Source organism: Talaromyces rugulosus, chromosome I, assembly GCF_013368755.1.
Source record: "Talaromyces rugulosus chromosome I, complete sequence".
NCBI classification, from domain to species: domain Eukaryota; kingdom Fungi; phylum Ascomycota; class Eurotiomycetes; order Eurotiales; family Trichocomaceae; genus Talaromyces; species Talaromyces rugulosus.
Genome location: NC_049561.1, coordinates 4407540 through 4431986, shown reverse-complemented (window position 1 = coordinate 4431986; position 24447 = coordinate 4407540). Strand labels below are relative to the sequence as shown.

The following is a 24447-nucleotide window of genomic DNA, read 5'->3' as shown; positions in this document are numbered from 1 at the left end:
AGTAGTTATGAAGCAGGCATTGCCCGCGCCATCTTTTTTGCGTGCTGATCGCGCCGGCGATGATTCGCGCCTCGGCCTCGTCCTCCTCCACGTCCTCGACCTCCACGACCTAAACCATCACCACCACCACCTCGTCCTCTCCCTCTGCCTCTGCCTCGTGCACTTCCAGTAGCCCGGTCACCATCACTAGCATCCTCCTCATCACTGCCAATATCCTCCCTGGGCTTTCGATACGCTGTCGACGCAAGACCCGGCTGCCCTGCCGCTGCCGCCGCCGCTGCTCCTCCTGCTCCTGCTGCTACGCCCGCTCCAAGAGCAATTTTCGACTCCAAACGAGCCTCCTTCTTCGCATCGCGCTGCAGCATCACCGCCCACCCCTCAATCGCCTCATCCGTCATACCCATCTCGCGCTTCAGCGCCGCACGCGGCTGAGACCGACGCGTGTTCGAATCACGCGCAAACAGCGCGGGCGTGGCTTTCCAGGCGCGATACAGCACGGTATCTGTTTCCTCGGCGGAGCGGCCACGCTGCTTTTCTTCTGTGTCGGGAGCATCCACCGTGCCGCCCACGTCGGCCACGTCGTAGGTATCGTCGCGCTCGTCGTCGTCAGAGTCAAATGTGGCGAGAGCAGACAGGATGGCGGCTTTGTTGGTAGCGTGCTGACTGCGGTCGGCGAGGAGCGCGTCGGCGGTGGTTTCGCTGGTGGCGCGGCCAAAGTGAAGTTTCTTGTTTTGACCAGTGTCGGAGGAGGAGGAGAGTGCGGCTTGTATGAGGGGGTCGTTTTCTTTCAAGTCGATGTTGCGTGTGAATACCGGCTGTTCAGTCAGGTCGGGTGTGTGGTTATGCGGTTCTAGCACGTCATGTGCGATGGGTGTTTCTGGCAAAGGCTCAGACGTGTCCAGAGATTTGAGCTCTGTAGACATTGAGTCTTCGAGCAAATGTCCCATTATCGTCTCGACGCTGTCGTTGTAAAAGTCCAGTAGTCGAAGTACATATCCAGCGCCGAAGTCCGGGAAAAGGTCTTGTATTTGCGTAATTAAAGAGAGTTTGTGTGCATGCACATCTACAGCAGCCTTCCCCTTGTCTGTTCTCTTCTTGTGCCGTTGGTGCCGGTGGTGGAACTGTTTCATCTCTTGCTGATACGTTCGCAAAGAGCTGACCAGGTCCTGGCCGCGTTTCTGCGGCGCAGAGACGAGATAGCGCTCAATTCGAATCAGCATGTCCGTACTGCACACCAAGTCCGAAAGAAGTCCGGGTTTTTTACTGTCCTTTGTAGCGCTGCCTACCCCCGCGGCAACCTTGAGGGTAAACAGATGGTCGAGTAAAAGCGACAGGTTCGGTTTGACTGCTTTGAGCAGTGACGTCAGCCCTACATAGGCATTGGCAGCTAGAGCGCTTTTCAAGGCGGCACTGCTACTAGCTGGCTTGTAAGCGTCGTAAAGCGCGTCCAGATAGTCAGATCCGGTCATCAGCACATGGCCGACCTGGGGGAGCGTCGCGGCCAAGATGGTGAGTCTTCGGATATCAGTTATAATCTCTTCAGCTGTCTTCTTCTGCAGCTGCTGCATAATCTCGCTTTTGCCCTTTTGCAGACTGGCCGTGATCTGCGCACTATATCGATTCCACACTTCAGACAACAGCTCCCTCAGCGCCGCCGCGTGCGAATGATAGCACTCGCTGAAATCACCCAGCAGCCTCCAATCCAACAACCCGCCCTCTCCAGCACTGCTGCTCGTGTCGAGATAGTACCGCCTCGCCAGGCCAAACACGGACTTGCGCAACCGCTTCGTTTTCCGGCTGTCGTGCGCACCGCCATGCACCCTGGCATCACCATGCGCGGCAAAGTATGACGCCAGAAACGGCAGGCTGAAGCTGTGCGCGCTCGCGCATTTCTCGAATTCTTCTTGAGTTTGACTCGCTGTGTGCAGGCGCAGCTCGGTGAGCAGGATCCATGCATCCAGTATAGCTCCCCATGCTTCATTGGGGATGGCCGCCCGCACTGGCGGCGGGGGGACGGGGACTAGGAGGGGCAGGTCCATGGAGCTGTTGTTGTTGTCGTGGGGCTTGACAGTAGAGCGAGGTGCAACAGGTAGGTTATATACCTGTGCATGGTCATGAAAGACGACAAATGAGTAATTCTTAGTGATGGTCAACGGTCATTCATTATTGGTTGAGAGGGATGGATATGTCGCAGTGCTTAGTCATTGCCGTATCCGGACTAGCGCAATATAACCGAGCCGCCAAGACTTGCGAAAATAAAATAGCACTTTGCACACCACACGCCGTGATCAGGTCTTGATTGCAGTCGCATTCTACTCAAAATGTCTTTCCAGAAGCCAGAGAAGGATTTCGGTGAGGGACCGGTACGTCTTCACGATATTCGACTCGTCCAATTCATTCATGCATACTAATTCCAAGCAGAAGGTCCACAAGATCCGCATCACCCTCACCTCGCGCAAGGTCGCCTCGCTCGAGAAGGTCTGCCAGGAGCTCATTGATCGCGCCAAGACGAAGTCTCTCACCGTGAAGGGACCAGGTTAGTTCACACATTTTTGTGTCCTACGAACGACAAGCTGATTAGGTGTATAACAGTCCGTCTTCCCACCAAGACCCTGCAGATCTCCACCCGTAAGACCCCCAACGGAGAGGGTTCCAAGACCTGGGACAAGTACGAGATGCGCATCCACAAGCGTCTCATCGAGTGAGTCTTCCTTTTTCCGTCGTTTTATTTCGGTCATTGTGTACTAATGAATAAAAAAAAAAGTCTCCACGCCCCCACCGAGACCGTCAAGCAGATCATTATCAACATCGAGGCTGGTGTCGAGGTCGAGGTTACCATTGCTGCTTAAACGGGCTGCATTGTTTTTGGCGGTCGTTGGGTTTGACTACGAGCAGTACGAGCGCGTTTATGAGTATGTTCATGATCGGTTACGACGAGGGTCCGGTATATATTCAACGAGAATAGTCAAAATGAATAAAAATGGGAAAGACAAGACAATATTTGCTCCGTGTAGGGCATTAGCCATGGACTATTAGTCCTAACTTGGCACTCTGCTCATGACTCGCCTGTGGACGAGTCCAAAATTGCAAAGCCACCTGCGTAGTCTTGCTTGAGCCAGATCAGATCCATTGTACCTCGTCTAGCCGGCTCACCTCAGCTCGGGCTCGGCACCGAGCTTGACGCGGGCGAACAAGGCCCGTCCGGCACTATTCCGATGAGATGAGACTTAACACAAAACCCGATAATTATTGGTATTATTGATGATGACAAGAGGATTTTCACGGAGAAATGCATTGTATTGACTAAACGATTCTTAGATCTAGCAAGTATACTCTATGCTAACCCGTACATCCCTCAATTATGCCTCGACATCCTCGACATGAGTAGCAGAGACCTTGTTCGCATCAATCTGCTTGCCACTCGCAGCAACCCGGCGGGCTTCAGCCTCGATAGCCTCCAATGGCCGCGCAGTCGACTTGGAACTCTTGTCGCCAAATGGAATAATCGTCTTGTGGCCAGAGTCGCGGTCGAAATAGGCATCCAAATCCTCGAGTGTTCGATTGGCAGTCTCTGGATAGAGGAAGTAGACCACAGCGATGAATACAAGATTGAAACAGGCAAAGACTATATATAGCATTAGAAGTGAATATTCAAGTAGCAAAATATCTCAACGTACTGATGTAGAACCGATAACCGATGTTTTGGATGCCAGTCGGCGTGAACTGAGTGCAGACAAAGCCAAACAACTGAAAAATATTAGCAGATATCTCCGTAGTAAGCCAAAAGAACATACCCAGTTTGTCGCCGTCGCTGCTGCAGCTCCTTCTGTACGCATCGCTAGCGAGTTGATCTCAGCCTGGTACACCCAGGGCACCATGCCCCACGTGCAGCCAAAGACGGCGTAATAGAAGAAGAGGAAAGTAATAGCGACTGCACCCCACTATTAATTCACACGTTAGAATTTTTTGTCTGTTTTATACAAATGTTTTATGGGCGTACCTGGAGAGGTGCATGCGCAAGAAAGGCCACCGATATCGCCACCATCAAGTATGCAAAGCACTGCATAGTAAGACCGCTGAGCATCAAGGAGCGTCGACCAAACCGTTCAATCATCCAAAAACACATGCCCGACGAGATCATGTACGAAGTTGCGTTACAGCCTGTCAAAATCCGAGCCATCAGTTCCGTTTGTCCAATATTATCTGTCAATATAGTTGGAAAGTAGTAATTGAGTGCATTTATTCCGCCGAATTGCTATTCACTGTCAGAATAACTTTTTTTCCTTTCTTCTTAGAGCTACCCAACTAACCTGCATAAATTGCCCTCCGCATCCTAGTAGCAGTCGTTTTAAATGTCCAGAGCGGTCGTTGTTGGTAATGACTTCTCGGAAAGAGATGCGTGACTCCCTTTCAGTCCGAATTGCGCCGAGAATGGAAGCCAGTTCCTTTTGGACAGTGGGATCGTCTGAAGATAGCCCCTTTCCAAGGTATCGTCGCAACGAGTCGGTGCCTTCTTCTAGTTTGTCGTGCATGAGAAGCCACCGCGGACTCTCCGGGATGAAAGGTAATATGGAGACCATCACCATGCAAGGCACAATCTATTAATTGTCAGCCTTTTTGCCTTGAATTTTCAGAGAATGAAAATGCACCTGCAGGGATAGCGGAAGCCTCCACTGCCATCCTCCGCTTGCAAACGAGCATGCAAGAGTGAGCCAAGTTGCAGCACAGTAAAATACCACATTGTGCAGAACCACAATGACAGACAGTTTTCCTCGCCTATGTCCACGGCACGATTCAGCTTGGTAGATTCCGCAGGTTGAACTAGTCATTCCTAGACATAAAAGGTCAGAACCCATGCATCAGTTCCAGGCATTTCCGACTCACCATTTCCAACTCCATTGATAACACGGCCAACAATCAGTTGAGGAAAAGCTGTTGCTGCGAACTGCAAGATAGCTCCAATGCAACTTATCACGGCCCCAACCCTCAATGTGTTCTTCCGACCAAGTCTGTTACCCCAAGTAGCTGCTGCCAGGCAGCCAGCCAAGTTTCCTAGCTGGGGACAACCAGTCAGCATGCAATTTTGGCGAAATCAAGGCGACCAACTCACAGAAAAGCAACTCGCAGTTATACCCTGTATATTGGAGACTTTTGTCTGAGGAAAAGTGTCGATGAAATCCGGGCTGATCAAGACACCGCTGACAACACCCTATAACAGTAAGCCGAGTCCCTATACAATTACTATCATCTCGAAAGGTGTATACATACCTGATCATAGCCATACCACGCCTGCGCTGCCGAGTTGGCAGCGGTCAAGGCAATCTCCAAAGAATAACCTTCTAACATCGTGACTGTCAAAGAAAGATAATATGCTCACAGTCAGTGAAGCTGGCATGTCCAAAAAACTGGGTCACCAGCGCCTATTTATTGTTCGCATGGCATCACAGAAGTCGACTACTCTCCCCGGCGCGTAACAGTGGAGACCCCCGCAAAAACTACCCCAAAACCCAAGAGAAACAGTAGTGCTAGGAATCCCCACGGGGATGGCGCATTTCGAGTCATCCAACGAGCCGATCCCGTTGACTCGGCCATATCTCCGATGCACGAGACCAAGGAATGGGGATCCGCTATACGGGCCATGTTCCGTCCGGATCGCGTGCAAATTACTGCGCCAATGCCTGCTAACTCTCTCGACCGAGAAACTGGGAGCTTTGTTTCCAAAGCGCGCTCGGTATATGGCCCGCGGTGTGTGACGTATGTCCTCCTATACTGTCTCCATTGGCAGGGTTGTACAGCTGCTCGCGTAAAATAATGACTCAAGCAAACAGGCCTGTTGCCGGGGTCAGGAGATCTCAAAGGAGTGTCTAGCAATCATATCGAGGACTCTAGTTGGGTTCAAGTTACGGTCAATGCTCATTCAAGCTGAGTCTTGAGAATTGGGATAAGGTCCGAGCCCGGACACGGCGCGAGTCGGTGCCGGTTTCACATGGTTAAACAATGAGTAAATGAATGAATAATATTCAGAATAAAAGTTTGTATCTATTGCACCAAACAACCAGTTGATCAAACCCCAAAACTCCAGCCACGTTCAAGAATGCCTCAATATCAACATCACAGCCAGGCCCGCCAAAACTCAAAACGAGGCAGTCCGTCGTGATAAACCACCCTGCGGTTTGTAAACACAGAATCATAGACTTCATTCAATAATATATATATGCAAAGGTTGAAAAAAAGTTTCGTTCTCATCATGACTGCGTCATAGGGACTGTCGTTGTCGACCGCCCGGTGATGTAAGGAAGATTCTCCACCGCTACACTCTTGGTCATATGGTTGACTTTGTATACACCCACAAGGCGAGAAGCAAGTTCAAACTGTGACAAGTGTTAGACAGGCATTATGCGTAGTCAATTGATATACTTACCATGTTGTTGCGGAGGGAAATGACAATAAACTGGGCATTCTTGGTCCTCTCTTTAATGTATGCCGCAACGATCGAGACCTATTTTTAATTAGTATAATTTCCGGGGAAAAGCCAATTGTCAATGGATTTTGACTTACATTTCGGAAATCAAGAGCAGCGTCGATTTCGTCCATCACATAAAGAGGTGTGGGCTTGTAATGGTGGAGGGCAAACACCAGAGCCAGACTAGACAGCGTCTTTTCACCACCAGATAAATTGCTAATGTTCTTCCAGCTCTTCTTCGGGGGCATGACGGAGAACAGAATGCCTTCCGAAAACGGATCGAGAGAGTCGACAAGTTCCAATTCAGCGTTTCCGCCCATGGTGATCATCTGGTACATCTCCTTCAGGCGAAGGGAAATGGTGCTGAAGCCTTCCATGAAGCCCGTCAGACGAGACGATCGAAGACTATCCAAACGTGCCTTGGCGGCATCACGTCCAGCGAGTGCCTCGTTGAGGTCTGCTGATCGAGACTCGTACTCGGCCACTCGGCGACGATACTCTTCAACCACCGAGAGATCGACAGACGCATTCTGCGTCTTCTCCTCGAGTGCTGCAATGACTGCTTTGAGAGATTCCTTGTTCATGTCCTCGAGTTCATCCGCAGTGAATGTTTGTAACTCGGGAACTTCCTGTTCGTCTCCCAGGTCACTTACATTCTGTAGCGTCAGTTTACTCAGTTTCTCTTCCCAATACCGGCTGCGTTTATAGTTTTCGGCCAGGATCTTTTGATTCTCGTCCAGTTTATTGCGCATCTCGATCTCCTGAGCTCGGGTCTCGTTTAGCTCAGCAGTCTTCTCGTCGAGATCCTGTTTTAATGTTTTCAGCTCGCCACGTTTCGTCTCAAGCGCCTAAATACTGTCAGTAATTGTCTTCAAAGGTTATAGGTAGTTTGCAGGCACTGACCTCTTGAGCCTCCTCTGCTTTCTGTCTGGACCCTGAAGCGTCATCTGCCTGGTTCTTGACGTCTTCGTCAAGTTTCTCCATTTCCGTATCCAGTTGCTCGCTTTCCTTCTCTGCCTCCAGCCGCGCCTTTTCATGTTTCTTAATCAGCTTTTCGTTCTTCGACTTTGCAATCTCTGCATTAGAAATTTCCTCCGAAAGAAGATTGATCTGTTCCTTCAGGCCGTCGACCTTGGCTTTCTGGCTCCTCAGGCGTACACCGCCCACTTGCATAATCTTGGCCTGCAGCTCTTGGATCTCTTCCTCGATACCAGCCATATCGCCGCGGAAGTTATCAACTTCGTCTTGCAAAGAGGCCTTCTGCTCCTCCAGGGCTTGTACACGACTCTCATCAGACTTGGATGGCTTATGCTCAACACTCAACTCTTTGACACGGCGCTGGCCATCCGCAAGACTGCGCTTGCCACTCTCGATCTCAATTCCAATCTTCTGAATCTGAGTTTCAAGTCGAGGGATTTCATCAGACTTTTGTCGGATAGAAGACTCGAGTTGACGTTGCTTTTCCTGGAATGCTTTAAGCTTCTTCTCCATATCATCGCGGTCGTGCTCGAGTTTGTCCACTTGCTCTTTGGACGTCTCGGCCACTTGTTTGGAAGACATGCCGCCCTTTGCAACACGGGTTCCTCCACCGCTCATAGTACCAGACATGTCGATAAGTTGTCCGTCAAGTGTGACGACTCTCCACCGTCGAGCACCATATGCAATTCGGTTCGCTTGTTGTAGGTCGTTGGCAACCAACGTGTTTTGCAACACGCTGTAAAAGGCAGCAGCGAATCGGGGCTCCTTTGGCTTGATCAAGTCAAAGAGTCGTGGGACACTTTCAGGGGTGTAGATAGAAGACGTGTCTCGCTTCGGAAGACGGTCGAGAAGGATAAAGTTTGAGCGACCAAGATTGTTCTTTCGCAGGTAATCAATGCATTGTTGACCGACTTCTACAGTATCGACCACCATGTTCTCAAGAGCAGGACAGGCAGTGGATATGGCCACGTCGTATTTCTCGTCGATTGTTGCAAGGTTTCCCAGTCTGCCATGGAACCCATCAATACGACCGGATTCCTTGAGTCGCATTAGACCGGAAAGTACACTGCCACGGTTCTGTGTGCTAGCAAGGCTAGCGCGAGCCTCCTCTGCTTTTTGTCGAGCATTGGAAACGTGCGAGCGAAATTCGGGCTCTTTCTGGGACAGTTTCTTGTATTCCCCTTTGAGGGATTCGACTTCAGCCTCAAGTTCAGTCTTGTCTTGGCGTTTTTCCTCGAGATCTGCTTCCTTGCTGGCGAGGCTCTCTTCGATTGAAGCGATCCTAGCTTGGGCCTCCTCGAGGGCCTTGGCACCAGCATTGCTCTTCTCGTTGAGGATGTCGAGTTCACTCTGTGCTACAGCAATGGCTGAAAGCTTATCGTTGATTTTGGCGTTCCACGGTTCGAGAGACTTTTGTTTTATTGTGATTTGGTCTGAAAGCCCTTCCGTTTTGCCTTTGAGGCTTTCACGAATCGAAGCGAGTTCCTCTTCTTCAACTTTCATCTCATCCTCGAGCTGCGTAATCTCGGCGGACTTTTTCTCGATATCATACGCATGTTTTTCAACGAGACTGTTGCACTCTGAGGCTGCCAAGCGGCTAGTCTGCAAGGTCTTTTCGAGCTTCTTTTGTTTTCCAGCCAGGAACTTCCTCTTCTCGTCAAACTTGACAGTCTCTTTGTCGTATTTGGCCATTTCCTTGACCATCGCCTGTGTCGCTTTGTCCATTGACTCGTATTCTTTTACAGTGCGCTTGTAGACTTTTTCAAGTTCCTTAATCCCGGATTCGTTGCCTTCGTGCTTCTCGAGTTCCATGTTGAGCAACTCTTGCATCTGCATAATGGCTTCTTCTGTGACCCTGGTGTTGTTCTCGCATTCTGCCATGTAGATTTGATACAAAGCAGACTGCTTGACAGCCAGATCGTTCTCATCACGCATATAAGCGAGAGCTTTATTCTTCTTGTCTTCCAGACCAGTCTTTTCTTTCTCGACATGCTGGACACGGTTGTTTTTCTCCACACAAACGTCATTCAGCGTTTCGACCTCGGTTGCCGCTTCGTCAATTGGCGCCTTGTATTTGGATGTCCCGATAATGTCCTCGAGATACTCCAAGAGTCCGTCTTCATGATCATTGGCAGCCTTAGCCTTCATCTGCGCGATCGATTCGACTTCACCCTGCAAGATCAGGAATCGCTTGTGGTCCAAATCGATGCCGCGTTCTTTTAGGAATGTTGTGACTGTTGTGAAATTGGCCTCCTTGCTGTTCATGTAGTATTTACTGGAGTTGTTCTTGAAAGCTCGTCGCGTCACGACCAACTGCGATTCTGGGACAATCTTGTGAACGTCTCCCGGCATATCCATAACTTCTTGGAAATGAACTTCGACTTCACAGTAGGGCAAGTTTGGGAATTGGGCAGAGTTGTGAATCAGGGCGGATATCTTGCCTTGCCGCATTTTGCTGGCACGGAAACCAAACACAAACAGGAGCGAATCGATGACGTTGGATTTTCCGGATCCATTGGGGCCAACGACGGAAGAAAAGGATGCATGAAAGGGACCGACAATTTGTCTGCCAGCGTAACTCTTAAAATTTGTAAGGACAAGATGCGTAATTACCATGCGTTGGCGAGGGGCAGTGGGCTCCTCGGCGACGGGAACTCCCAATGTACGCGATTTGAGGACAATGTCCATTGGCTTTTCCAGATTGGTTGACATCGGGTTTATGATGGAAATCTGAGACTTCTGGTCATCATGTTCGGACTTGCTGGGCGCGGGAGACGACTTGTTCACAGCGGAGTGTGTGATGTCGGTGAGGGGGCTGTTGAATTCTCGGCGCGTTCGTGGGGATGCTTCGGGCGATGCTGAAGGAGAAGGAGTAGGAAGTGAGGACAGTTCTGCAGCAGGCGTCGCTGAATCACGGCTCTTACGGGAACTTGCTGCCCTCTTTCTCTTCTGAGCTGCCTGGACCTTCTCAGAGGGCGATTCAGGCTCTTCCTGTTCTGCCAAGACCGTGGGCTCCTCCTCTTCCTCCTCTTCCTCCTCCACGGTCTGGGCGATTTGTGACGGTTCCTGCTCTACTTCCGTTTCTGGTGCCGATTCTGGCTCCGGTTCTGGGGTCGGTTCTGGCTTCGCCGACCTGCCTCTCCGGCCGCCTCTAGCAGCGCGCTTTGGAGGCTGGACGGCTGGGACATCTGAAATTTTGCGGCGACCTCCTCGTCGCGGGAGCACCTTCTTCGGGACGGGTGTGTTGTCCTCTTCGTCCTCGTCGTCTTCACCGACGTTGGAGTGGGACGGCGTGGGTGTGATATTGCCGGCATCTTCTTCTTCGGAAATTTCATCGACAATCAGGCTCTTGCGAGCCGCTGAGCGTCGCGATGGCCGGCCTCTCGCGATAGAAGCCATGGTCGTGGTTGGGGGGGTGTGAGCGCTTGCGCTGTTGCGATGATGTCGAGAAGACGGTTCCCGGTGGTGCTGCTTGCTTTGTTTTGGGTGCGCTTTGTTTATTATGGGCTCAAAGGGGAAAGGCGCTCTTTTCTGCCGGCGCCTGGCGGGCTGGAGCTGTTCACCGCCTTTGCATCATCTCGCATTGTCACGAAACACCACAACAAATGAGCCAACAGACACACACAAAAACAGACGTCTTCCGATCTCGAAAAAATGGCGTCGTGGGAGTCCTTTGACGCCGTTTTCTACTTTGACCGAAATTATGCGCACGACAAGAAGACGCTCGACCGCATCGTCGCGAACCGTCGATCACTACAAAACCAATTGTTCATTGATCGGTTGCTCCAGCTGATGGGGGTCAAACCAGGTTCGAAGCAACGATCCGGGCACTTTCACTTGGCTTATTTGCTAAATAATGGGTAGTCCAGGAGTTATATCCACCAAAGACAAACCGCGACCTTCGAGCCCTTTACAAACAGATTCTCTCCTCGTCGTTTCCCGACCACCAAAAGCAGGCGGTGATCTATTACCTCCTCCGAGATTGTCGCGGATCCAATGAAGCCATATCGCATTTCACACGGGGCTGCTTTCTCCCAGATAAGTACCAGCTGTTTATTGACGGCACCTGGCACCTAGACCGCCTCGAGTTTCGGGTACGTTCTTGCAAGTGATATGTGTGTTTGGCCACCGACTAATGAAACAATCGCAGCGAGCTTTGGAGTATCTCACCGAGCCATCTCTCATCCCTACCTTTCCCGACGAAATCCTTTATGTCTTAACGCAGCAGAGTCTGCCAAAGCATGACGACGCCTTGGCCATTGCATATTACCTTACTGTCTCGCCGCCACTCGCCTCTGAAAAGGTGCAACAAGCGTACTTTGAAACCCTCTGCCGCGCAAACATTACGGAGGCATTTTACTTTACCCGAAATTACGACAATAATCTGCGCCGCCAATTTCTTGAACAACTCGTCATCTTTGTCCACAAGACTCCCGCCGGGCCTTCGAGGGGGACTCGTGCCATGGAACTCGTCAATCTCCCGTTTGAGGAGCAGGAGGAATCTTGGTTCGAGGCCTGCTTGCTGAGTGGGAAAGCTGCGGCCCTTACAAGTGCTAAAGACACGGTACTGATGCGACGACTTGCCACTGGTAAAATGCAGGGTCTGCCGGCCAGCGTAGAATCGTTAGGTGGGCCTAAAATCGACGGCATCAATTGGGATGATCTTCGCCAGAGCGTAGACAGGAAGGGTCTTGTTTGATCTGTGTATTATTAAACTTTTTTTTTCCCTTGTCTCTGGTTAATACTCGCATGGGCTCAATGGTGTTTGGAAAGGCGCTCAGGTATCCGGTGAATTTCAAAAATGTTGCAGATCAATTCAATGCTACATATGTACACATATTTCAGAACGTATGATATATAACTGTAGACCGGTGTTTTGTTTATTTGATTAAATTGGATGGTTTTGAAAATTCTTTCCATCAATCGATAGGACCTCAACTAATAACCTTAGGTCGGCATTGAGCTTAACACCTCGGCAACTAATTTGAATGAAAATAGATATTTCCGTACTGCCAGGGCTGAGATCATGTTTCGAAAGGCATGGTCATTCTTCTTCCGGCCATCAGCCTCCTTTCAAGTCCTTTCCGATCTTCATCTCGAGATCAACCAACAGTACTCATCCTTTGAATTCCCGCCGTGTGCGCCTTACCTCATCCTTGCGGGTGACATTGGGCGCTTGGTGGACTACGACGAATACCGCAAATTCTTACAAAGGCAGACTGAACGATTCAAACTGGTCTTTCTTGTTCTTGGGAATCATGAATTCTATAATAATGGCACTTTCACGTCGGGACTCGAAAAGGCTAGGGAACTCGAACAAGAACCATGTTTAAATGGGCAGCTCATTGTCCTTTGCCAGAGACGATACAATGTCCCTGGGTCACATATCACCATCCTAGGCTGCACGCTCTGGTCCAAGGTTCCTGATGATGCAAGAGAAGTTGTGTCGTCAAAGATCAAAGATTTTCAAAAAATCGACAACTGGACGGTTGATAACCATAACGCATCTCACGACGCATACCGGACTTGGCTACTCAACGAGATACAGTCGATTGATCTGGAGAATAAAAATACAGCAAAACAGAAAAAGACTATACTAGTCATCACACATCATGCACCGTCGTTGCAAAAGACATCCAGTCCGCAACACTCACAAAACGCCTGGACGTCAGCTTTTGGAACTGACCTCCTCTCGCAGCCGTTGAATGGAGTCAAAACCTGGATATTCGGGCACACGCACTATTCGACAGATTTCAAAGAAAAAGGGATTCGTGTTTTGAGCAATCAACGAGGGTATGTACTTCCTTGGAGCGATTCCAGGAACAAAGACGATAAATTTGACGTAAGAAAAGTTATACATGTCTAATTGTATCTGAATGCGTTCTTGGCTGTATTCTTCCAACGAGTAGTAAATTAGGTGGAATTTGATTATATAATTCTAATGCTTTTATAAATATCAATTGATAACTCCTCTATTTACATATATATACCATTAAACATAATTGATAAAGAAACAGGTTTCATTCTTTTATTACATATAGTGTTGGATATATATATTGTTGAGATCATGTAAATTTTAATATATAATGTTACATCAATTGATACTACTCCACTTGCAAATATCTTACTTAGCCCTGCTCAAAACGTCGTAGAAATTATCTACATAAGCACAAACACTACATCTCATTCAACATTGAACTATGTTGTAATTTAAAATACGATAAAACGCATAATTCTATGACGCTGGGGAGACGCTTTATCCTAGCCAATCAGACGGGCGCGGGACGACTCACTCTCCCGCGACGGGCAAATAATTGCATGTTGACGACTTCCATGTCCACACGCGATCTGCGCGCCGACCTTCACCGACCAAGGCTCGTGTTCCAGCAATTGAAATCGAGCCTGTGGTATTCTAGGAGACCATGCCGGCCGTCTGTTCATTCTTCCAACAAGGTCGCTGCCGATATGGAGGTAAGTGGGCTCACGCCGCCAAGCTCGAGGCTGGCCGCGACAATTTATCACTCGAGATGAAAAGAGTTTTGTTGACTTGACCAGACCGATGCCGATTCGAGCATCCAGGCCAGACAACTTCTGGCTCATCTACCAATCGGTTCAGCGCTTTGAGTTCTGCCGCCAGCACGCCATCAAATGCAGGCAAGTTCTTCCCGCGTTTCTTTGTGTGTTTCGAGCCGGTGCCATTGTCTTTCACGCTGTTCCCTCTTGGTTTTTATGCTTTGGTTTACTCTTGCTTATCTTCACTTGGATCAGTCTTCTTTTTGCATTCAAAATCCAAATGTCCCGTTTTAACTTGGCAATAGGACCAGCAGGACGCCCCGCGCAGCCACAAGACAAAAAGTAAGCACAGCATCCAGCAACAGTTCCCCATAATGTCCTTTAACAGTGTTTCATAGCTATCATGTAACACCCGAAGCCATTCAAGCCGACCTGACAGCCGGAAAGGACCTGCCATCATGGATCTTTTCAGCTTATGGACCAGGCAAGAACGCCCCGAAACAGCTCTTTGGAGGCCCGTTGCGCGAGCAGAGTTTTGAAGAGATGCGACTGCGCCACTATGAAGCCACTGCTGCAGGTAATATGAACCAGGCCGTTGAAGAGGCCCAGAAACTACACGAAGAGACGACGAACCAGATCCGCGTGATCTTGAACGACCTCAACGGCGCGGTCAAATATGTCCTGGCAGGAGAGAACGAACACCCAAACCGGATTGATATCGCCGAGGGAAAACCATCTACACAGCAACCCGCATTCGGTCAGCCAAGCGCTACGCCTACGCCTACGCCTACGTCTTCATCGACTCCGGCATTTGGCCAGCCTTCATTATCTGCGCCCGCTTTTGGACAACCGTCAAATCTAGGCGCACCAAAGCCAGCCTTTGGCCAGCCATCGGCATTTGGACAACCCTCTACGCTTGGGTCTGGTCTCGCAAAACCAGCTTTTGGACAGCCTTCTTTTAGCCAACCGGCATTTGGCCAACCATCAGCACCCAGAGCTCCAGGGTTTGGGCAACCCAGGGCCGGACCATCGCCATTCGCACAAACTACCCAAGCTAATCCGTTGGCACAGGGCGGAGCGGCGCCTTTTGGCCAGGCTCCTGCCCCTTCTCCATTCGGCCAGGCCGCTGGCCAGACGAGTATATCGCCATTTGCACAGATTAGTGGCCAGCAGAATGTATCGGCTGGTGGCGGATTTGGGCAATCATCAGCACTTGGTGGTGGTGAAGGTGGATTCGGCCAACCGTCTCAACCTGCGGCTTCACCGTTTGGTCAACCTCAGCAGCAGACTCAGGCGCCTTCACCGTTTGGACAAGCGCCCAGTGCAGCAGCGCCAGGTGGATTTGGCCAGCCAGCGGCTGCAGCCCAGCCAGCGAAACCTGGGGCCCCCAGAGCGCCGCTTGGCCCAAAACCAGTTATCAGAGTTGAGCAAGGCGAGCTCAACCCAATCCCCGATCTCGCAGGCGAGACCGTTCGAGACCGGATGACACAGAAGATCATTCAATGGAAAGGACGGCCGGTTGAGTACAAGGACGGCCAGCCGCGATATCTCCATCCTCAGGACAACAAGACGTGGGTGCGCATTTTCTTCCCCGATGGACCGCCCGAAGTTGCTACACTCGGCGACTGTGCCGGACCAGAAAACGAGTACACGCCGGCCGTCACGGAACAATATCAGTTTTTTGTACAGAATGGGTACTTTAAAGACGGGCGTTTCCCGTTTGTGCCGCCTAAAACAGAGTTTGTCTCGTTTGACTTTTGAGGGTTTGCATTAGACAGGGAAGGGATGGCGTTTATGGAGTTGCTGGACTTGGCTAATGTACTCGAGATGTTTATAGTACACAGTCTGGATAGCTGTAGTAGATTTATACTATTTTAAAAGATCGGGCGTTGAGGATACAACAACGGCTATGGCAAAACACAAATGAACAAGGATACCAGTAGTACTTCCACCCTGCCTACTGAGCCTATTCTACACTCTCCACAATTTCTAGAACTAAATCAAGCAATTGATAATAAAGTCACCGTGAGAAGCGGGGTTGGACCAGGGTCGCTCTTGGCGCGCGCCCGTCACTGGCCGCTCGCTTTGCCTGCGACTCTTGTTTTTGCCCTGCTTGGATGCGCCCTCTCAGTCTGATCTTGTGTTTCTGTTGCATCCCCCCGTTGATCGCCCTCGCCCTCGCCCCCTCCGTTCGTGCACTCACAGGCACTCACAGCAGTGCCAGCAGTCGAAGCCCGGCCGGCCGCCAACCCCCCAAACGGCTGCTAGTTTGAAACAAGGCATTAAGAGTCTAAGACATCAGCCAACATCGCACCTCCGAGGCTCTTCATTACTGGCGCCGTTCTCCAGGATGCCACTAGCGACACCCAAATAGGCTTCTGATTGTCCAGCCCCCAGCCTCTTCACACGTGCAGCCGCACGCGAGTGACCATGGCGTCTCGGTGGTACTACCAAGTGCTATAAGGGCCGAGGGAGTCAGCCTTGCGTCCCTCGCGTGCAGACTGCCTGTGAATCCGTCCTCAGTAGCCCGGTGGTTTTTTGCCGTCTGATGTGAGAAAGTGTTCTTTCTTCGTCTTCTTAACACCCTTATGTGTAGACTTGTTGGGCTTGCCTGGTCTGCTATGCCGGGTCGATGAGTGTGAAGAGACAGGCGACATTGGGCCTTTTTGTATAGTATACTGTGTCGCTACAGCTCATACTACACACATGTATCATGCCACACTTCACGCCATGGCAAATACTATTATTGGTGATCGCACCGTTGGTCTGGGCGATCACTATCGACATCAAAGACCCAGATTCCTTCAAAACGAGCGCGTCCACCGTGGCTAGCGACATGATGACATACTACGCCGACAGAGACAGCAAGGCGATCCCAGGCAAATTCGACGGCACCTGGTGGGAAGGCGGCGCGATGTTTATGGGTTTGATACAATACTGGCATTGGACCGGCGACACAACCTGGAACGACCAGGTCAATGCCGGCATGGTCTGGCAGGCTGGGTCGGCGGGGGATTTTTTCACAGCCAACTACAGTGATACTCTGGTGCGCAGGAGGTTTTTTTTTTTGCTGCTTGTTGTCGTCTGGCTCTAACGACTGTAGGGCAATGACGATCAAGCGTTTTGGGCACTGGCAGCCTTGACAGCGGCCGAGTTGAACTATCCCGAAGTCCCCAACGCGCCATCGTGGCTGACCATGGCACAAGGAGTATTTAACGACCAGGTAGGCCGATGGGACATGTCAAGTTGCAAGGGCGGATTGCGCTGGCAATTATATCCGTATCAATCAGGGTACAAAATCAAGAATGCCATCTCCAACGGCGGACTGTTCCAGATCGCGGCACGCCTGGCTCGATATACAGGGAACCACACGTACGCCGACTGGGCAGAGAAGATCTGGGACTGGAGCGCGACGACCCCGTTGCTAAATACGTCCACATGGTATATTGACGATACGGTGACAACCCACTCGGACTGCACAGGCCATGTAGACATTCAGTGGACGTACAACTATGGCACGTATCTGATGGGCGCTGCGTATTTGTACAACATGGTAAGAGAGCTCTCTCTTCCTTTGTTTCTAGGGACAAACAACTAACTTGAGCTCAAGACGAATGCCGGCTCCAAATGGAAAGCCGCGGTGGACGGGCTGCTGGACCGGACCTTTTCGACCTTCTTCCCCAGCAAATACGGCGGAAATGTCATGTCAGAGACGGCCTGCGAAACATTGCACACATGCGATCGCAATCAGATTTGCTTCAAGGGCTTCCTGGCAGCATGGCTGGCGACCACCAGCCAGCTTGTTCCGTACACGCAGGGCGAAATCATCCCGAAGCTGCAATACTCGGCGGTAGCAGCAGGCAAACAATGCACCGGGCTCCAAGACCATGAACACTGCGGAGTGCAATGGTTCAATTCGACGTGGGATGGCAGCACAGGCATTGAGCAGCAGATGGCCGTCCTTAGCCTCTTCGCCAGCAACCTGGTTGCATTTGACGAGAGGCAGAGTGGAAGCAACACCGGTAGTGGTAGTAGTGGTAGTAATGCCAACTACACATCCCCCGAGCAGCCAGCACCCATCACCGCGGGGACAGGAGGAAACAGCACAAGCGATCCCAATGCAGGCTCGCACAACGCGGGCGTCAGCAACCCCAACGCTGGGCTGTTGAATATTGGGACAGCAGACCGCGCCGGCGCCGGGGTTCTCACGGCGGCGTTTGTTAGCACTTGGGTTGGAATGCTGGTCTGGCTCGCATACGGGGCAACGAAAGAATAACGTTGGATTACAAGTACATATTTGCTTTGAGCATTGAACATTGAACTATGGATATAATATTTGTTGGCGTGAAAACGAGACCAAGACCTGCGATCTAATAATTTGCGTTCTGTGTTTGCCTACTGTAGGCGCAATATATTGTAGAGTTACCGCTAGACGACGAGCAGAGAACGTCGCCAACATGAATTGATATGTATGACATTGGAAAGACTCGATATTGGCTGACGGTTAGAATTATAATCTACACATGTAGATGATCTCAGAACCAATCCCATGGTAAACAATTGATGTATAGAATAGATTAATATCGAATGGCGGGACGGGATTGGCTAGCCGCATTGGGGCCCTCGCGGTTTCCACTAGACATGATCAGACTACTATTAACCCAGCATATTATCAGTATCTGTATACGTACTCTGCTGCACTAGTGCCCCGACGCGGAGCATAAGTCTCAAAGAGCGACGAACAAAGCCCTGAGTGCACACGTCAGCCCATGTACTCCGTATGCATGGAGGAGCGTCCACGGTCGTACAGCCGGGGCTCCGAACAGCCCGCAAACCGGCCTGCAGTCGGGGGGTACAAAAGGATAAACAATAATCGCAAAGCCATTCCAGTAACTGTCTGTTAATATTGTATATAATGCGAATAAGACGCAAACCAGCCCCGTTCCACGCTCTTCTAGGGCGGCAGCGCTAGTCCCAACGGGGTCTGGCGGCGCCCACAAATCCACCGCCAAGCCCCGGCTCGGCTGGGCTGGGCTGGGCTGAGCCAGTCTCGCAACTATTGATTCTTTTCCGTTTCCTCGAACCACTTCGACTCCTCTCACTCTCCCACCCACCCACTCACTCACTCTCTCTCATCTCACTCTCACTCTCACTCTCACTCTCATACAAACGCACTCTCTCGCTTTGGTTAATTCGGTCCCCTTGGTAGTGTATTTCCCCTTTTCCAGTCCGCCTTCTCTGGCTGGTCTGTTCGCTGTCCCTCCCCTCCCCAGCACATCCCTGGAAAACGCTTCCGCCTGGACATGAAATGAGTGTCTCGCCGATCCGCAACGAGACCGATCTCTTTGCCTAATTATCACATCCCAATATGCGCTGGAGGGTGCCCGGTCGATCGACGACGACGTCTCTGCCGGCCAGCGCCGCTCTCTTGCTCCTCCCGTCCCTCCTGCTCACAGCTCCGCAGCAGCTGTCCTACGCCCAGGAACAGAAACATCCCCAACATCACCATCAACAACAACAACAACACGATGCCGCAATCTCGTCCATCTACCCGGCCGCTGGCCCAACCGGCCACACCGGCATCGACGAATCGCCCCATACGTATTTCCGAGACACCCACCCCCACAAACAACCGGACGTGAAGAAGAATCCGGACAACGATGTGAGCGCCCTGGCGACTCTGGCTCTGGCAGGTTCCGATAGCCCTGCCGTGCGAGCCCCTCCTGCCCAGCCCGGCAGCCCAACGGCCGGCCTGGTGTCGCAGCTTCAAGCGCGGTCCCTGCAGGACTGGGAGGTTGAGGACTTTGTTCTACTGGCGACCGTCGATGGCACCATTCACGCGCGAGACCGCAAGACTGGCTCCCCCCGCTGGGCCCTCGAGGTCCCCGGCAGCCCCATGGTCGAGAGTATCTACCATAACCGCTCGTCTAGCAGCTTCGACGCAGAATCCTCAACCGGCGAGGACGATTTCCTCTGGATCATCGAGCCTAGCCGTGACGGCAGTCTATACATCTTCAGCCCCGGCCCTGAAGGCGGCCTTCAGCAACTGGGTCTCACCGTGAAAGATCTGGTCAACGAAACTCCATACTCGGGAACCGAGCCGCCCGTGACCTATACCGCTTTGAAGGAGACCACACTGTACACCGTCGACGCCCGCACAGGAAATGTGCTGCGTGTTTTCAGCTCTCGCGGACCTATTACCCCAGACCAGAGCTGCAAGATTGATAAGCCTGGTGTTGACGGCGACGGCGATTGTGATCCTCCAACCGGCACTTTGACCCTCGGCAGAATCCAGTACATCGTCCGCATTCAAAACACCGAGAATGGCGAAGAGATTTGCACCCTCAAATACTCCGAGTGGGCGCCAAACAACCGCGATGTCGACCTTCAAAGCCAGTACTACCAGACAATGGACCAGAGCCACATCTACAGCATGCACGACGGCGTTGTTCTCGGCTTCGACCACTCTCGCATGGAACGGCCTCGATACACACAGCGCTTCACCAGCCCAGTCGTTCGTGTCTTTGATGTGGCACGCCCGGTGAACTTCGACTTGCCGGATTCTCCTCTTCCACTCGTCTTGCTCTCCCAGCCGCTTGAACCGCCTGACCCAGACTACGCCACAACCCCCGATTCCGAGCACCGCGTGTTTATCGATTGCACCGAGGCAGGCGGATGGTTTGCCATGTCGGAATTGACCTACCCCCTTGTGACGGGCCGGGCCGACCTCGCACAATGCTACGACAAAGACTTTTTCCGCGACAGCCACTCACTGTTGAATCTCGATCTCCAACGTCAACGCAAAGCATTGGTGGGCGTGCACTCGCTCGGTATGTCATCTGGGCGCCACAGCCAGCGAGGAGGCATACACAGCGTTTCGGGCCCCTCTGCGATTGGCGGCGGCGGCCCTAATGGCACTCCCCGAAATATGCTTAGCTCTCCGTCGTACCTGGCTTCGCCCCCGGCTCTCCGACAAAGTGTCATTATTCGCACTGGCTGGGAAAACCGGACCGACATTGTTGTCTTGGTCATTCTTGCTTTCTTTGCATATTTCATCTATGTGAATTCGGCCCTTTTCCAGGAACAACTGAAACAGAAGCTTGACTTGAAGAATATCCTGGCCGGATACGAGCAACCGTTATCCTCGACACCTCCAACATCTCCGATAGCAACTACATTCCCCGAAGATTCAGGCCCACTTAGTGGCGTGCGGGCCGAATTAGCTACTCCCAAGAAGCCTCGTGTGCAGATTGATGAGCCCGAAGTCTTTGACAATAGAGAATCGACTCCACGAAGTTCCTCGCAGACTCCAGATCCGGAATCAACACCAAGAGTACGCATTCGCGAGCCGTCTCGAGGACCGGACGAAGAAGGAGATGAACTGAACCTGCAGGAGACTGGGGCAAAGAAGAAGAAACGCCAGCGAGGCCAGCGTGGGGGCAAAGCCCATAAGCGTAAACAAAAGCCAGGCTCGGAGGGCGACAAAGCTGAGACTCCGGTCATGGATCAGATCCAATCTCTTGCCCCGCCATCCGGTCTTGAGCCAGATGTTCCACTAACTCGTCAGGTATCGAATGAGATTTTCGAACTAGACGGAGCTGTTCGCATTGGCCAGCTCAAGGTATATACCGATACTGTTCTTGGCCACGGTAGTCATGGCACCATCGTATACAAGGGCTCCTTTGACGGCCGAGACGTCGCTGTCAAGCGTATGCTTGTCGAATTCTACGATATTGCGTCTCATGAAGTTGGTCTCCTACAAGAGAGTGACGACCACGCTAATGTCATCCGATACTACTGCCGTGAACAGGCTACCGGCTTTTTGTATATTGCCTTGGAACTGTGTCCTGCGTCGCTGCAAGATGTAGTCGAGAGATCTCAGGACTATCCTCAACTGGTCACTGGCGGCTTGGATGTGCCAGATGTGTTGCGGCAGATCACCTTTGGAGTACGCTATCTGCACTCACTCAAGATCGTGCATCGTGATTTGAAACCGCAGAACATCCTGGTTGCCACTCCCCGGGGACGCAGCACCGGCATGCACCCAGCGTTGCGACTGTTGATCTCCGATTTTGGTCTCTGCAAAAAGCTCGAAGACAACCAAAGCTCATTCCGGGCGACAACAGCACACGCAGCGGGCACGTCTGGATGGCGAGCGCCGGAGTTGTTAGTAGACGAGGACCAGCAGTCGGCCATGTTGATCAATGGTGGGCACTCGAATCATACCGAGTCGTCTGAGCCCGCTGTGGTTGATCCACAGACCAACCGACGTGCAACTCGAGCCATTGATATTTTCTCGCTGGGATGCGTCTTTTACTACGTACTCACACGTGGTGGCCATCCGTACGACAAGGATGGCAAGTTCATGCGCGAGGCCAACATTGTTAAAGGCAATTACAATTTGGATGACCTGCAACGGTTGGGGGACTATGCATTTGAAGCAGATGATCTCATTCGTAGCATGCTGAGTTTGAACCCTCGTCGACGGTATGCATTGTTTTATATATTATATTGATTTGAACTGTTTACTAATTTGACTGTATAGACCGGACGCTACTACAGTCCTGATGCACCCCTTTTTCTGGGGACCAGCCGAACGACTGAACTTTTTATGCGACGTCTCTGACCACTTTGAGTTTGAGCCTCGCGATCCGCCGTCTCCGGCACTCGAATACCTCGAGTCTGTGGCCGAGGACGTGATGGGACCGGACATGGACTTTTTGAAACTTCTCCCTAGGGACTTTAAAGACAGCCTAGGCAAGCAACGGAAATACACGGGGTCCCGCATGCTCGATCTGCTACGCGCACTCCGCAACAAACGCAACCACTACAACGACATGCCCGAGCATCTCAAATCACACATTGGCGGCCTGCCTGAGGGCTATTTGAGCTTCTGGACAATTAGATTCCCGTCACTGTTGATGAACTGCCATGCCGTGGTGGCGGATCTGGACTTGGGGCAGATTGAGCGCTTTCAACGGTATTTCACGCCGCCGGAATGATTATAAGAACCCTTTTCCTTTTGCTTTTGGGTTGGGATATGTATAACTGCATGATATATATATATATCGGTAATGAAATAATGATTGATGATATTGTTTACTATAATTTTCTTTACAATAGAGACCGTTTACTAAGAATAGCTGGATTGACTGTTCGGATTTAAAAAAAAAGATGAAGACGACTGATCTACAGGTCCGTGGACATCCATCTCACCCTGGCCCATCATCGAGACGTGCATACATGTATGTATGCATAGGGTGTGATGTAAACTGATACAAAAAAAAGAAAAAAGAAAAAAGAGACATAACATTCCGAGGCATGGGTGGATACCAAACTTCTAGAGTATCGAGCGAGGCCTGACTATCCAACAGGCTTATAACAGGCACAGCCCATGAAAAGAACGTTGCAAGGTTAAGGCCGCACTTTTCTCAGACACCTCATAACCATAAGACACGCATACGCGGTAGTGTAGGCGCCGGCAGTGCCGGTGATCCAGATTGGTCGATGGATGTTGAGTGAGGTGACGAGGATTTCTTTCTTTGATCGTTCTGTGGATTTGTCAGTCTTTATCGAACGGCTGATGTAGTATATAGGAAAGACGTACCAGTCTGCCAGAAACGGGTTCGCCAGCTCTGGCCAACCTGCTCGCGGGCTCGAGAGGGGATCTTGAAGATCTCACGCAGGACCTGGCCTGCCTGGGAGGCGAGGGCGGATGACATGATGACGGTGAGGATATGTTGTGGTTTTTCAAAGAGGAGATGAAGAGAAGATGGTCTGGGTCTGTTTGATGATGGAAATGATATTTGGTGATGAAGTCAAGAGTGGAGAGAGATAAGAGGTTGATGGCACACGCACAGGCACACTGTGGTATGGTGACCAGGAGAGGGCTGTGTGCGCCCCCTCCCTTATATACATAGCAGGGAGACCACCTGATGGAGGGGGGAAAGGGCGAGCCCAATCACGTGGCTGATGGGAGTTCATCAGAGGCAAGAAGCAAGAAAAGATGCGAGTCCAGATTGGGCGGCCGGGTGGGGCGGGGGCTAATAGAGACGGAGCTAGCAAACTGTCACACAATCCGGGGGTGGAGCCAATCCGGGGGTGGGCGCCCCACCCACCTCCTTCTTTCCTGCCCTCAGTCTGCGCCTTCCCGTTTCGGCACGGTCGCGTCGTCGCTCCTGTTTGCTTGTTTTGTCTGTCGAGCCTGCCTCACGCGTGCAGGAAAGAGAATGTCTTCTTCTTTTCATCCTTGGATAGACAAGACAGTCCATGCACAATCAGAACACGAATCATGCCCACCGCCTGATACATCCAAAACACACATTGGTCTGACTGCAAGCCAGCCCGACCGAGCACCCCGGCAATGCCTGCGCTCGACATGCCAATGATTGGCGGCACTCGACGCCCGCCTGCGTCACCGCTCGTCGTGTCGGTCTCGTCACTGGCTGGCCATGGCACACCTCTACACGAAACCATTCTTTGGTGCTGGCCCT

General features: G+C 51.4%; 9 protein-coding genes across 9 annotated transcripts; 5 read left to right on the top strand and 4 right to left on the bottom strand.

The window, feature by feature from the left end:
* Nucleotides 1–5: 5 nt before the first annotated feature.
* TRUGW13939_01491 (uncharacterized protein) lies at nucleotides 6–2039 on the bottom strand (the record flags this gene model as incomplete). Its single annotated transcript, XM_035484691.1, has 1 exon — nucleotides 6–2039. One exon carries the CDS (start codon nucleotides 2037–2039, stop codon nucleotides 6–8), a length of 2034 nt encoding a protein of 677 aa, XP_035340584.1.
* A 282-nt stretch (nucleotides 2040–2321) lies between these two features.
* On the top strand, nucleotides 2322–2849 carry TRUGW13939_01490 (uncharacterized protein; the record flags this gene model as incomplete). The annotated part of the gene is made up of 4 exons (XM_035484690.1): nucleotides 2322–2363; nucleotides 2422–2536; nucleotides 2593–2701; nucleotides 2765–2849. 4 exons carry the CDS (start codon nucleotides 2322–2324, stop codon nucleotides 2847–2849), a joined length of 351 nt encoding a protein of 116 aa, XP_035340583.1.
* Nucleotides 2850–3359: 510 nt separating this feature from the next.
* Nucleotides 3360–5346, bottom strand: TRUGW13939_01489 (uncharacterized protein; the record flags this gene model as incomplete). The annotated part of the gene is made up of 9 exons (XM_035484689.1): nucleotides 3360–3625; nucleotides 3678–3747; nucleotides 3795–3941; nucleotides 4001–4255; nucleotides 4311–4598; nucleotides 4650–4831; nucleotides 4885–5056; nucleotides 5111–5209; nucleotides 5269–5346. The coding sequence occupies 9 exons, from the start codon at nucleotides 5344–5346 to the stop codon at nucleotides 3360–3362; spliced, it is 1557 nt and encodes a 518-aa protein (XP_035340582.1).
* An 899-nt stretch (nucleotides 5347–6245) lies between these two features.
* Nucleotides 6246–10840, bottom strand: TRUGW13939_01488 (uncharacterized protein; the record flags this gene model as incomplete). Its single annotated transcript, XM_035484688.1, has 4 exons — nucleotides 6246–6371; nucleotides 6422–6499; nucleotides 6559–7311; nucleotides 7367–10840. The coding sequence occupies 4 exons, from the start codon at nucleotides 10838–10840 to the stop codon at nucleotides 6246–6248; spliced, it is 4431 nt and encodes a 1476-aa protein (XP_035340581.1).
* Nucleotides 10841–11095: 255 nt separating this feature from the next.
* TRUGW13939_01487 (uncharacterized protein) lies at nucleotides 11096–12140 on the top strand (the record flags this gene model as incomplete). Its single annotated transcript, XM_035484687.1, has 3 exons — nucleotides 11096–11249; nucleotides 11306–11535; nucleotides 11592–12140. 3 exons carry the CDS (start codon nucleotides 11096–11098, stop codon nucleotides 12138–12140), a joined length of 933 nt encoding a protein of 310 aa, XP_035340580.1.
* A 2210-nt stretch (nucleotides 12141–14350) lies between these two features.
* TRUGW13939_01486 (uncharacterized protein) lies at nucleotides 14351–15715 on the top strand (the record flags this gene model as incomplete). Its single annotated transcript, XM_035484686.1, has 1 exon — nucleotides 14351–15715. A coding segment is annotated over one exon (1365 nt), but the record flags the coding sequence as incomplete, so codon positions are not given.
* A 952-nt stretch (nucleotides 15716–16667) lies between these two features.
* On the top strand, nucleotides 16668–18230 carry TRUGW13939_01485 (uncharacterized protein; the record flags this gene model as incomplete). The annotated part of the gene is made up of 3 exons (XM_035484685.1): nucleotides 16668–17000; nucleotides 17058–17507; nucleotides 17565–18230. The coding sequence occupies 3 exons, from the start codon at nucleotides 16668–16670 to the stop codon at nucleotides 18228–18230; spliced, it is 1449 nt and encodes a 482-aa protein (XP_035340578.1).
* Nucleotides 18231–19322: 1092 nt separating this feature from the next.
* Nucleotides 19323–22956, top strand: TRUGW13939_01484 (uncharacterized protein; the record flags this gene model as incomplete). Its single annotated transcript, XM_035484684.1, has 2 exons — nucleotides 19323–22441; nucleotides 22500–22956. The coding sequence occupies 2 exons, from the start codon at nucleotides 19323–19325 to the stop codon at nucleotides 22954–22956; spliced, it is 3576 nt and encodes a 1191-aa protein (XP_035340577.1).
* Nucleotides 22957–23368: 412 nt separating this feature from the next.
* On the bottom strand, nucleotides 23369–23676 carry TRUGW13939_01483 (uncharacterized protein; the record flags this gene model as incomplete). The annotated part of the gene is made up of 2 exons (XM_035484683.1): nucleotides 23369–23505; nucleotides 23562–23676. The coding sequence occupies 2 exons, from the start codon at nucleotides 23674–23676 to the stop codon at nucleotides 23369–23371; spliced, it is 252 nt and encodes an 83-aa protein (XP_035340576.1).
* Nucleotides 23677–24447: the final 771 nt, after the last annotated feature.